The sequence below is a fragment of the Aristolochia californica genome, unplaced genomic scaffold (assembly GCF_029961685.1).
Source record: "Aristolochia californica isolate CCGP_79_NKW_82.1479 unplaced genomic scaffold, dmAriCali1.0.hap1 SCAF_15, whole genome shotgun sequence".
In the NCBI taxonomy this organism is placed as follows: Eukaryota; Viridiplantae; Streptophyta; class Magnoliopsida; order Piperales; family Aristolochiaceae; genus Aristolochia; species Aristolochia californica.
In genome coordinates this window covers 25,744,299-25,756,946 of record NW_027181826.1, presented here as the reverse complement: position 1 = coordinate 25,756,946, position 12,648 = coordinate 25,744,299, and the positions used below count along the sequence as shown (strand labels likewise).

General features: G+C 38.3%; 1 protein-coding gene across 3 annotated transcripts in view; it reads left to right on the top strand.

Moving 5' to 3' along the window:
- The window catches only part of LOC137951621 (proteinaceous RNase P 1, chloroplastic/mitochondrial-like), a 35,654-nt gene extending 25,145 nt beyond the window's left edge, over nucleotides 1-10,509 (top strand). For all 3 annotated transcript variants that reach the window (XM_068798409.1, XM_068798406.1, XM_068798408.1), the window contains exons 6-7: nucleotides 10,017-10,088; nucleotides 10,266-10,509. In XM_068798409.1, coding sequence (XP_068654510.1) covers nucleotides 10,017-10,088; nucleotides 10,266-10,385 — 192 coding nt within the window. In that variant the 3' untranslated portion in view covers nucleotides 10,386-10,509. The remainder of the gene's footprint in view (nucleotides 1-10,016; nucleotides 10,089-10,265) is intronic.
- The last annotated feature ends 2,139 nt before the right edge of the window (nucleotides 10,510-12,648 follow it).

Genomic DNA, 12,648 nt, shown 5'->3' with positions numbered 1-12,648 from the left:
TTGCATTTGAAGTTCCTTTTCATTAGTAGTGAGTGGATGGAACCTGTTAATATCTTGCAATATACCTTGCCGTTCACTATAATAATCAATGACAATTCTCTTCCCTCTCATAAGACTGAAGTGTCTAGCATTTAAATCATAGACAAGAGATGAATTGCTCTCCATGTATATAGTGATTCCAAGGACACCCACATCTCCTTCGTTGTTTGACAATTCATGATCTGATTTCTTAATATTGAGTCCATATTGTTCAGCAACTAAGTCATTACTTGACTGTCCTTTGCTTCCCAATCATTTGGAAGTGGTATTGGAGAAACAACTTTAATAAACTTCGATTTTCTTCTGGCTTTAAGATAAATTCGAACAGTTTTGGACCAGCTTAGATAATTGTATTCGTTCAATCTTGTAGTAGTAATTAAGATTGAATCTTTCCCTTTTGATCCCCCAAATTCTCTTGAGTGAGTAATAATCTCACCAGAATCAGCCATAGATACAAGTAAATACTCAATTCATATCTCAATTTCACCTGTGATGTTGCACAGACTAGGAGGGCCCCACTAAAGAAAAATTAGGGTTTCATCAAACAGTCACAAGAGTACCTGATACTATGTGTAAAACCCGAATTGTAGGAATTTTCAACTAGCAAGTACCAGAATTCACTTAATCCAGACTGACGTTAGCTTCTAGAGGATGACGCAGGCACCAAACAGTATTGGAGTCTACACACACTGAGAATGGGAGAATCCCAAATAAAGAACCCTCTCTGGGCACTAGTCATACATAGGACTACTCAATTAGTAGTAGAAACCATCGACCTTAGGGTTATGGCAGAGAAAGAGACCAAAGAATTCAAAATTTTGACACTAGTCAAGACCAACCACTGAAATTTTCTTTTTTAGGATGGTGCTATATTTAGTAGAGGGAGAGAGGATGCTTCATTGGCTTGAAATCAAGATCAGTCGCTTTGATACCATGTCAATTATTGAAGAAAAGAGAGTTGAGAGAATGAAGAGGTAAAGAGAAGAAGAAAGGAGGATTTTTGGAGAAGAGCATACAACTCTGGATTGGGCAAAAAGTTGAGCCTCATCTCCCTTTTATTAAATTGAGTAGAGAGAAAAGGACCTCTCTACCGCTCAGACAAGAACTCCTTATATCTCCATAGTTACATGTCCAAATTCTATGAAAATTGGATCATGGACAAATATAGACTTGCTGAAACTACTAGTACTCTCCCTGACATATATAGATTGTGAAACGAACAAACTACCTTTTACGTTATATTTAACACTTATCAATGTGTAGATCAACATTTGCAAGATATCTCCTACTCTGAGCTTATTTGTTGGAAACAGAGCGCATTTCAAATGGCTTAGCAAAGGGGATGGTAACACTCGTTTCTTTTACTCGGTGGCCTCAGCCCGGCGTCGCTCTAATTGGGTCTCCTTGATGCCTACTGGTCTGGCATCCATGTTGGATAGGCCCTTTTCTCAGAAGGAAATTGAACTTGCCACTTTGGGTCTTGCCTTTGATCATGCTCCTGGTCCGGACGGATTCAATGGCGAGTTTGTTAAGCATTGCTGGCCTATTATTAAAGAGGATATATCGGAGATGGTTCATTCTTTCTACTCCCATGGGCTATCATATCGACACATGGGAGCCTCTTTCATTGCTTTAATCCCCAAAAAGCCAATCCCCGAGCACCCTAGGGATTACTGGCCGATAAAGTCTTACATCCAACTCCTACAAAATCATTGCAAGGATCCTTGCCAATCGCCTCAAAGTAGCCATGCCAATTCTGGTCCACCCGTGCCAATTTGCTTTCGTTCGAGGAAGAAATATTTGGGATTCAGCCATGGCGACTCATGAATTGATGGATCATCTTAGCCGTCTTGGCCGACCATGCTTTGCTCTTAAGCTCAACCTGGAAAAAGCTTTTGATCGAGTCTGCTGGTCCCATATGGGCGATCTCTTGCAAAAAAATGGGTTTCAGACCCAAATGGCAGTATTGGATCCACAACTGCATTTCATCTGCGAGTTAGTCTCTTTTGCTCAATGGTACCACTCTGGGTTACTTTAAGGGATCTAGAGGCATCCGGCAAGGAGACCTGCTTTCCCCCTTACTTTTCAATCTTGTGGCGGAATAACTCGCTTGACTAGTTTGGGCTGCCAAATCGACATGATAGATCCAACTGATCTCCTCTCAGGCTGACCTTGATATCCCGCTGCTGCAATTTGCGGATGACACCATTCTCTTTGGCATTAGTACAGTTGAAGAGGCTTAGTGCATCAAGTCTCTTCTTGGTTTTTTTGAGCTTACTACGGGTTAGAAAGTGGGCTGGAGCAAAACATCTATTTTTGGGTTCGACATTTCGGAGAGCACTCTTTATAGCTTGGCTGACCTTCTTGGATGTCAAATTGGAACCCTCCCCACCTCTCATTTGGGGCTCCCTCTTTTCGTTGGTAGATCTCTCAAACAGCTATGGAACTTGGTCATCGAGAAACTAGTACAACGGTTGGCTACATGCGGGGTCGATTTCTGTCTTTTGCTGGAAGGCTCACCCTTCTCTGAGCTACTATTGATGGAATCCTGATTTTTTTCTTGTCATTCTTCCGTTGCCTTGTGGAAATCTGCAACCAAATTGATTGGATCCGTTAAAGATTCCTATGGCACGGTTCAAGTGATGGCTTTAAGTACCACCTAGTTAGTTGGGCAAATGTCTGTCAATCCAAGGATTTGGGGTGACTCAACCTTTCGTCTTACCAGAGATATGAACTCTGCTTGCCTCCTTAAGTGGTTATGGCACTTCCCTAGTGCCATTTGGAAGCCTATAGTGGACAGGAATCTCAGCCTAGACGGAAGATGGTGGACTAGCGGCGTCTCTCCCCCCTTTGGCGCTCTCTCTTTCCATTGATCTCGTTCTTTTGTATTGGGGTCAATTTCTTTGTAGGCAATGGGGAAACTATTTGATTTTGGTCTAATCCTTGGTGTAAAGGTTTGGAATTGAGCACTTCTTACTCCCCCTCTCCTCCCCATTTGCTCCTCCTAGAATGCCATGGTTCCTGATTGCTAGACCTCTCTGGGATGTTGAAATCTCTTTTTCCGATGGAGCCTTTTGGATTCAGAAGCTATTATTGCGTCTCAGCTCTTATCAGACTTGTAGGAAATCGACAGTAGACCCACTACTCCGGATAAGCTCATCTGGGTGCCTGACAGCTGTGGTAGTTTCTCTGTCTTGTCTACCTATCGGCTCATCACTGATAGAGTCGAGTCACATACCTCCCCGCATCAGTTCTATTGCCTGGAAGACGTTGGTTCCCCCAAAGATTAAATTCTTCCTTTGGGGTGCTCTTTATGGAAAGATCTCCACGGCGGACAATCTTAGAAGGAGAGGCAATACGGCCCCTTGCAAGCTTTGCACACTATGCTCCCACAATGATGAAACGATCCAACATTTGCTACTCCATTGCTAGTCCTCGTGGCAAATATGGACTCGTATCTTCCATTGCATTGGCATTACTTTTTGTATGCCTCAACATTTATCGGATGTGGTTCATTTTCTCCTGCACCTCCCTATACCTAAGTTGGGGCGTATGATTGCGTCGGCTTGCCTTGGGTACATCCCATGGCTGATTTGGCAGGAGAGAAACAATAGACGTTTCAACTCTAAACTTCTCTCTATTAAGGCCATCACGGAAATGATTGTGGGTTTGATCTCAATTTGGTTTCACACCAAGAAGGACTTCAGCTCTTTTAGTGGCTCCTCTCTGCGGACCAATTGGCGATGTATTGCACAAATGCGGGGAAGCCGGAGGCCTCCTACATGGATTCCGTGGTCCCCCCCTCCCCATGGTGTTCTCAAGCTGAATTTTGATGGTAGCGCTCGGGGTAGTTTGGGACTTGCCGACTTTGGGGTAGTTATTAGGGATGCCCTGGGTAACATCCACTTCTCATACGCAGGGCCAATGGGAATTTTTGATTCCATCGATGCAGAGCTCCGGGCCTTATATCACGGTTTAGCCACTTTCAAAAACCATCTCTACGACTCCCTCATTGTTGAAGGAGACTCCTGTGTTATTAATCATTGGTGGTCCGCCGCTTCCACCCCTCCATGGAGACACTAATCTTTTTATCATCGTGGTCTGGACATTGTGGCCAACCTTTCTTGTACATGATATCTCATATTCCTTGTGCTGCCAATTCCTTGGCAAATGGGCTTGCTAAACACGGGACCTCCCTTCCTGCAATGGTTGTAACGGGAGGCCCCCTTAGTGTATAATTTTCTTCTTCTTTTTTAATACATTACCACTTTTATCAAAAAAAAAAAAAAAAAGTGTAGATCAACATAATGAACAAAAGAAATGGAGCCAAAAACTCTAAGAGGTGAATCAAATAGTTTGGTCCTAGTTTTCAACAAATGCATAGTTATACGACCACCTAACATAGAAGATGGCATGGGATGAATCAAATAGCAGGCTGTAAGGACTGCATCTCCCTAGAATGACTTTGGAACATTCATTTAAAACAAAAATTTTCGAGCTTTCAATTGAACATGCATTTGCAATTTCAAGCGGATGTCGGTTCTTGCTTTTTGCTACCCCATTTTACTGGGGAGTATACACACATGAAGTTTGATGAATGATCCATGCATGGTGCAAAAAGTGGAACGAAAGACTTGAATAAAAGCACCAAATTGTGTTTTATTTCAGCATAGAATTTGAGAAATACATCAAACACATGTTTTCTCCCGAAGGAGGTACACCCAAGTCACTCAACTATCACCATCTAAAAAACACTGGAAACTATCACCACTTATGGACCCATACATCTGAATGTACTAGAGAAAAAGGACCACTCTGTCAACTAGAGGAAACTAATTGCAGTGGTGTTTCCCTAGCTGACATAATAGACAATCAAAGGACGTATTAGAAGGAATAGTAGGAAGAAACTGACGGAGCTTGAGTATTGACGGACGTCCCAAGTGCAGATGCCGTTAGGGGAAGATGCAGTTTGTAATGCAATTGACTTCATTTCTGGAACAACATCAAGATAGTACAATCCATCTCTCTCATGCCCCGAACCAGCTTGCCTCCTCGTCTGCATGTCCTGAAACATGCAATGAGAGGGACAAATGTGCTGGAACAATTAAGAGACTGAGTTAGTTTGTTTATTGACAGTAAGTTGACAGGAAAATTGCCTTCAATGTATCCCCAATCTCTTTTGCTGTAATGCAGTTCATAACTTGATCACTTAAGAGTTTCCTCCATGCTGTTGACCATTTAAGCCATAACTTTACTATCTTCAACCTCTTAGTCCTCATTTGCAGGAACCAGGGGATCCTTTCACAGGAATTTCCACTTATTTTTGGCCATAAGAAACAATCGAACAGATCTAGACCAATTAATGTCGTTTCTTCCATTCAGCTTGGTAGAGGTTATCTGGATAGTGTGCGACTCCTTGCAATCTGAACTTTCTGAGCCTCTTGAGGGTGTAACAACTTCACTGGAGTCTGCAACTAATTTTTCCAACAAACAACTCCACGACACTTGCTGAAATATAATTCAGAGGCACCGAGATAAAAAAAAGTCACAGAATTAGCCTGCACAAGTAATGTGAGTCCCACACACAATGGAATAATTAGAGTACCTAAACTCCAATTGGTATAAGTTCACTAATACTATCCACCAATTCTAAAAAAACGTCTTAAGTAGTTAATTCGAACTGATGCTGATGATGCAGGCAAACACAAGGTCCATGAAGGCTGCACAGACAAGAATAGGGTAAAAGAAACCCTAACAACCTTCAAGGGGCACATGTATCACATGAAGTTGTTCAATTGATAGCACCAGACATCAACTCTAAGGTTATGCACAAATAAATGGAAAGAGGTTGGACCTTTACCTTCAATTGGCAACAATTTTCTGAAATTCTCCTTCCTGGAAAACTTGTAGGCTTGAGGGGAGGAGGATTCATTCTTAGAAAACCACAACAATTAGATAGATTGCTCTGATACCACAACAATTCTTGGCTCCTGACGAAGAAGTCTTTTTCCTCTTTTGTGGGGACCCCTATCCTTGAGAACTGGTTTAATTTGGCCAGGATGCACTCAAGGACAAAGGTCCGGACGATGCAGGAATGGATCCCTCCTGATCCTGGTTACCTTAAGTTGAACTTTGACGGTTCTTCTCTTGGTAATCCCGGGCTCTCTGGATTCGGCTGGGTTATCTCGGATCACCTAGGCAACCAACTTTATTCATATGCTGGCCCTTTAGGAATCACCGACTCTACGTCTGCGGAGCTTCATGGTCTCCTCAATGGGCTCCGCGTTTTTAGAGATAAGTGCACAGGTCCCCTCCATATTGAAGGGGGCTCAAAGCTGGTCATTGGATGGTGCGAGCGTGCATCCCCTCCCTCGTGGCGCCATTGGGACATTTTTTGGGAGATTATTGAAATTTGTTCATTTTTATCTTGTATTTGGTCTCACATTCCGAGATCCGCAAATTCGGCAGACGATGAGTTTGCTAAACACGGAGCTACCCTACAATCGCTGGTTGTCAAGGAAATGCTCCCCTCTTTGTAATTTATGTATTTTTCTTGTTTATATATATATACATCTTTTTCAAAAAAAAAAACCATGTAAAAAACAGAAAGTGAGAATTTTGCAACAAGAAAGTGAGGAAGAGAAGAAGGTAAGAGAAGAGAAGGGGAAGTCTCATTTTGAGAGAAAGAGATTGGTTGGAGGATCTGCACCCTAACCTCTTTATTGATAACTTAAAATGATTTTAGTATAAAATGACCATAATGCCTCTACTCTCGTTATCTTAATTACAGCAATCAAACAGTAATAAGAAAATGTAAAAAATTATATTGGTGAGCATGTCTAACTCACTTCTATCCAATTAGATTGCTGGACCACAATACCCTAGAGTAAAATTGCCAAAATACCCATGAACTTTAACAATATTAACACACATGCAAGAGATATTAAACTAAAGTGCATAACAATAAGAAACTACTAATATACAACCTCTAAATAACAACTGCCAAGACTAGTTAGAAAAAATCACGTCAAAGCATACCAGAAATTGGACCATGAGAATAGACCTCAAAATTACTCATCAAATTGACCAAGTTGACAATTAAAAATAACCAGAAATTGACCAAAAAATTAACTAAAACTCAAAAATACCATGTGCCATCCCACCTCAAAATCGTCAAAATCCCTGTGGCCCTTCTCCTCTTTTCTCTTTCCAAATCAATTATTCTCTTTCTGTAGGCAGCATAAAGTTTATATAGAGCATATGCATTGCCCACAACAACCATTGATGGAAACCTTCCTCTTGTGGCTTTTCCAGAATTGCCTTAGAGTGAGCATGTTTTAGGCTGAATTCCAAGCAATTGGTAGATATAGAGGTAATGGGAAGGTCAAATGTGGCACAGAGGTGTAAGTAGGTTCACTAGTGAGGGAATTTGGGCAGACGGGGAATCCGAAGGAGAGAATCCCACGGAGGTTAGGAGGGAAAATGAAGTGAAATTCAGCCTCCAGTTGACCGAACTTGTCATACATGTGTTCTGTTCATTGCATTTGGATTGTGCTGTTCATCTTTGAAGAAGATGTCTAGGGTGGTTAATTGCTGACAAATTTTTCGTCTAAGGATAAGGATGACAGGTTTGATGCTTGATTTTTGCAAGAAAATACTCTTCTTTTCCTTGTATGAGGATGAAGTATTGTTGCTATGAAACTTTGAAAACGAGATGAATGAAAGAAAGATGCTCAATTATGAAAAACCATGACTCTATGACCCATACTCCCACTTCTCTTTTCTTGCAAAATTTAACATGATATGAGAACAGGGTTTTTGAGTCACTTAACACAATTGATCTTCTCCAGGCTGACTTCTTGCAAAATAGGGATTTTAAATTCGTTGTGCACACCTCTGAAAAAGAGATGATGTTGTGATGAGAGCAAATGTCTTTGATTTTTTATTTTTGTGATGTGTGGATGCCATTGAGCAGCAGAGAAGACATGCTGGCAGAGTAGCATGAGTGCATGTAGGTATAGTGATCGAAGGCGGCGACCCTTCGCCTCCATTTGGCTTAGGTGTGCTCCCACATGTGAGTAATCTGGTGACTGCCAAGAACTTGAGAAATTAAAAATTTTCTTTTGAAGTATTTGCAAGAGAAGACTTAGGGCTCTGTTTTTGTGGTCCTACTAATGGCGGCAGCAGGTTGCACCTCTGGCTACAGTGACTGTAGGGATTGACCCTCTTTGAACTGATTGATGAGGTTTGAGTTTCAATATCGACTAAGATGACAGTCTTTGCTAGAAAGGCTCAGATTCTAAACCAAATTGGGTTTTGCTTCACTTGTTGCAAATTGCCTTTGGCTTTCTCTTTCAGTTTGTCCCCGGTATTATTGGACATGCTGGAAATCTTGGAGAAACTTTAAGAAGATGTTTGGTGAAAAACCTTGGCAAATTGGTATAGGGAAGAAGAGTGAAAGGTGAATTTTTAGATGAAGGAGAGAAAACAAGATGACGAAAAAGAAAGAAACTATTGAACACAAGAAGTAGGTTGATTGATGACTTATCTTCGTGAGTTGATCAAATCAACGCACATACTCAACTTTCATACCAAGTAGGAAGAAAAGAGAGGGGGGAGATTAGGGTTTATAGACCTCTCTCCCCTATTTATAACTTAAACAATATTCAAAATTACATATTTCTAGGGAACCCATAAAATTGACAAATAAATAAAGCTTAGTTAACACAAACTAATATATTGCAACAAGATTGTGACGTTGGGTCCAAGGCCCATCCTAAAATGACTAGTTAAGTAAGGAAATCTTTTTCTAACTAATAAATCCAAGATCTTGTACTTACTAATTCATATGAGACTTTTCTTTAACTCTCCTTATGTGTAGGCCATCTTTTGTGGTTCCAACATGTGGACTTTTTGGGTGGAGGCTCACATATTAGCACTTGCTTTGATACCTTGTGAATTTCATGATATTACAAAAAAAAAAAAGAGACCTAGAAAGGAGTAATTCACGTTGAAATTCTGGAAAAGGATACTTTGGGTTCTCTCTTCTCACGCATTTATAACATAAAACATTAATAAATGACAATAACACCTTTGCTCCCTTTACACCCTTAGAAATAATTTTTTGTAAGAAAATACTTTCCTTAGAATCCAAGTAAACACAAATTGTATCTTTTAACATTTCCTCTCAAGCTGGAGTTTACAACTGTAGCTTGCCATATAACATATTAATATAAAAATAAAAGGGAAATTACAAAAAAATTTATACGTAGGTCTTCAATGGCTTCAACAAAGCAATGAGCTTTTAAAATCTCAACTTGAACTTGGTCAGTTCTCAACTTTTCAAGGGTCTAGAATTCATGACTTTGATACCAAGATGAATTCTTGAGCTTCATAACAAAAAAATGAAAAAAAAAAAACTGGAGTGAGAATTAGATAGAAGAAGGGAGATTGAGAGGAAAGAGAAGAAGAGGAGATCCAGATTTTTTGACCCTACTTCTCTATTATTTCTCACAGCGAGTGCATTCTGGTTTCACTTTTCTTTCTTGATTTTTTTCTTTGTATTACTATGTTTTACACTTTCACATCAATTTATTGAGAAATTACATACTGGTTTATTTCTACTAATGACTCTTCATAACACAGACTCATCTTCGTTTAGAACTCTTTAACTATCCTGATAAAGTCAGATTCTTTGTGATTTATAAATTTCAACTGTTTTGAATTCGTTTTCAAAAAAAAAAAAATTCAACATCCTTAAGCATCCAAAGATATGGTCCGACAAAATATTTGGAAGACAATTTCTATCAAGGGACAAGCCTGATCATAAAGGATAGTCACTTATGTCAATGATTTTGAATTGTTAGTTGATAAAAAAAGAAAAATCTTCAGTTAAAATCAAATTTTGCCATTAAGAAAGATGGTTGCTATTTCTATTTAACTGCTTGATTATCAGCTGACCTGTGGAAAGCTTGTAGGTTCGGCTTACATTCTCTAGAGACGATGGTCTAACATTCCACATGCCACCGCCATATTCAATTGTAATACAGGTGATTTTATTCACAATGTTTCAATCGGCCTGCAGTATTATAGATGGGCAATAAGTTAAGCCTTACTTGGTCGGTGTGCTGTTGATGATTATTTGATTGGCATACCCTGATTGAGTCATATGTACTTTGAACAGTGGGGAGTCTGTGTTGACTCATTTGTTTTCTCTGTGGTTTTAGGAGTCTGAAAGGGGTTATTGGCATATTCCAATTCTCACCGAGGATGATGACATTGAAACACCCAGGCAATGGGTTTGTGCATCGAGAGCCCATGGTACTCCCTCGAAGCAATATCACTAGTATTTTGTATTTTATGATGGACTTTGAAATGTTTTAAAATCATAATCTTCAATTAAAATTTTAAACTTTTCAATTTAGATGAACCCTTTTTAGTTGTTAGTTTAATTACATTTTTATTTGTTCATAGTTGATAAACTTATAACAGGCCATCAGCTAAAAGGTGACTCAGGATATTCCGGTCATTGACGTTTGAGTTTGGTCTTGTTATGTGCATATGTGGTGTGTCAAATGATGTCCCTCATTGTAAGTAAACAGTATAAATAAAAAAACTAATTTAAAATATGTAAAAAATCATAAAAAAATTATAAAGAATTACTCAAGCAAAAATTATATCCATGTAAAAAACTCAGTGAATCAAATATAGGACATAGGATTCTGAAATAAAATAGTAAAAAGGAAAATAAAAAAACACCAAAGAAATACGTTTATTAAGAAAATTAAATAATCTGAAAAAAAGTTCAATCATTGATGTATCTCTATTTAAAAATTTAAAAATAATATACATGAAATTAGAATTAATCTTTATATCTTTATATAGATTTTATTAAATTACTTTAATATATAATTTCATAAGCGTATATGCTGACTCTTTTGTTTCATTTAATAAATAATAATCAGGTAAGATTACCCAAATACATATTCGGCTAAGATTTTTTTTTATATTTAGTAAACAATTAAAAAAGATTGGATAAATAGATAACATTGATACCTTTATTTTTGGCAAGCATTGAATTTAGTAGAAATTTCTAGTGTGAAAGTCAGCAGGGTTGACCAATTTTTGTTAAGATTGAGGATGTAGGTGTCTCCCACCATGTAGAGAGGTCACACAAGGATATGAATTTCATGTTTTTTTTTATAAACAGGGGTTCATGTACTCTGATTACACTAAGTAAATGAAGTATTTCTTTTTTTCATAAATTCAACAATGATTAATTTTTTAGAGTTTTTATAATAGTACATGAATGGTAGATTGGGTCATAGGTAAGGGGTGGGCACAAGTCGAGTTAGGGATTAGTTTCCCAAAACCCGAACACAACCCCAAAAAACCGGATTAGAATTGGGAAAACAACCCCGTCCATGCCATGTTGCCTTGTCCTTTAACTCTAACCCAGTCTCGTCCCCAACCCGACCGACCCTACATCTTCAATCAATCCCTGACTCATCCTTGACCTATTCCCGCACTGTTCCAACCTCATTTGCTTATTAAAAAAAATACAATTTTTTTTTAAAATTATAAAAATATTAATACACCATAAAAATCCCACAACATCAAATTTAAGCCATTGGGCATTGTCATTTGTGTTAGGAATTAAACGTCTTAATTCCAAACTAACGAAAACAATAATAATAAACGCAGAAGAAGGGAAAAAACAAGCATGGAAAAACAAACAACAAGATTTATACAGGTTCGCCTCAAGGTAATACTACGACCTGTCTTCCGCCGTAGTAGTAATCCACTATGAAAATGAAATAATTTATAAAAAAAATTGCACACTTACAGTTGTTTCTTTCTAACCTCTCGGGTTGCAACTTGAGATGCTCCTCCGATTAAGATGATTAAAACCTTAATAGCGGCTCCCCTCAATTATAAAAAGAAAATTAGGGCAACCGTGATACAAGAGTAAATTGCCCAAACTACCCTTAATGAAATAACAGTTAATATATAGTGGACCGGGCGACCAACTCAGCGTAGGGCATTAATTAGGCTCCACAACTTAACAATTTGAGTATAAAATTATTTAAAAGATTTAATTTTCCTTAAATATTCCTTAAAATAATATAAAGCTATATCATTATGTCATTAAAATATATATCCTTCATACATTTTCTAAAGGGCATTACGGGTATAAAATCACAAGAGTCGGGTAAAGGAAAACCCATTTCCAACCTAAAACCCAATAGGGTCGGAATTATGCCACCCCTACTAATCAGAATTTCAGGGATCCTGATTGGACCTATGCCCACCCCTAAAACACCAATAAGTAAAAAAAAAAAAAAACTCACCTTGATTGTCAAAGCAGTGACTCATCTGAGTTAGGAAAAAATATTGTATGATAAATATGAGAAACAACATATTTATTAATCATCTATGACCTATTTATCTTTTGCATATTTCTTGACTCAACAAACCTATACAAAAAGCATAACAAGAAAATTTGAATGCAACAAAGTGAAAAAATAGAATCTATAACTCAACCTAATAATTGATGTCAATCAAGAAAAACAACTTATGAGAATCAAAGTAGTTTGATATTTCAAATAG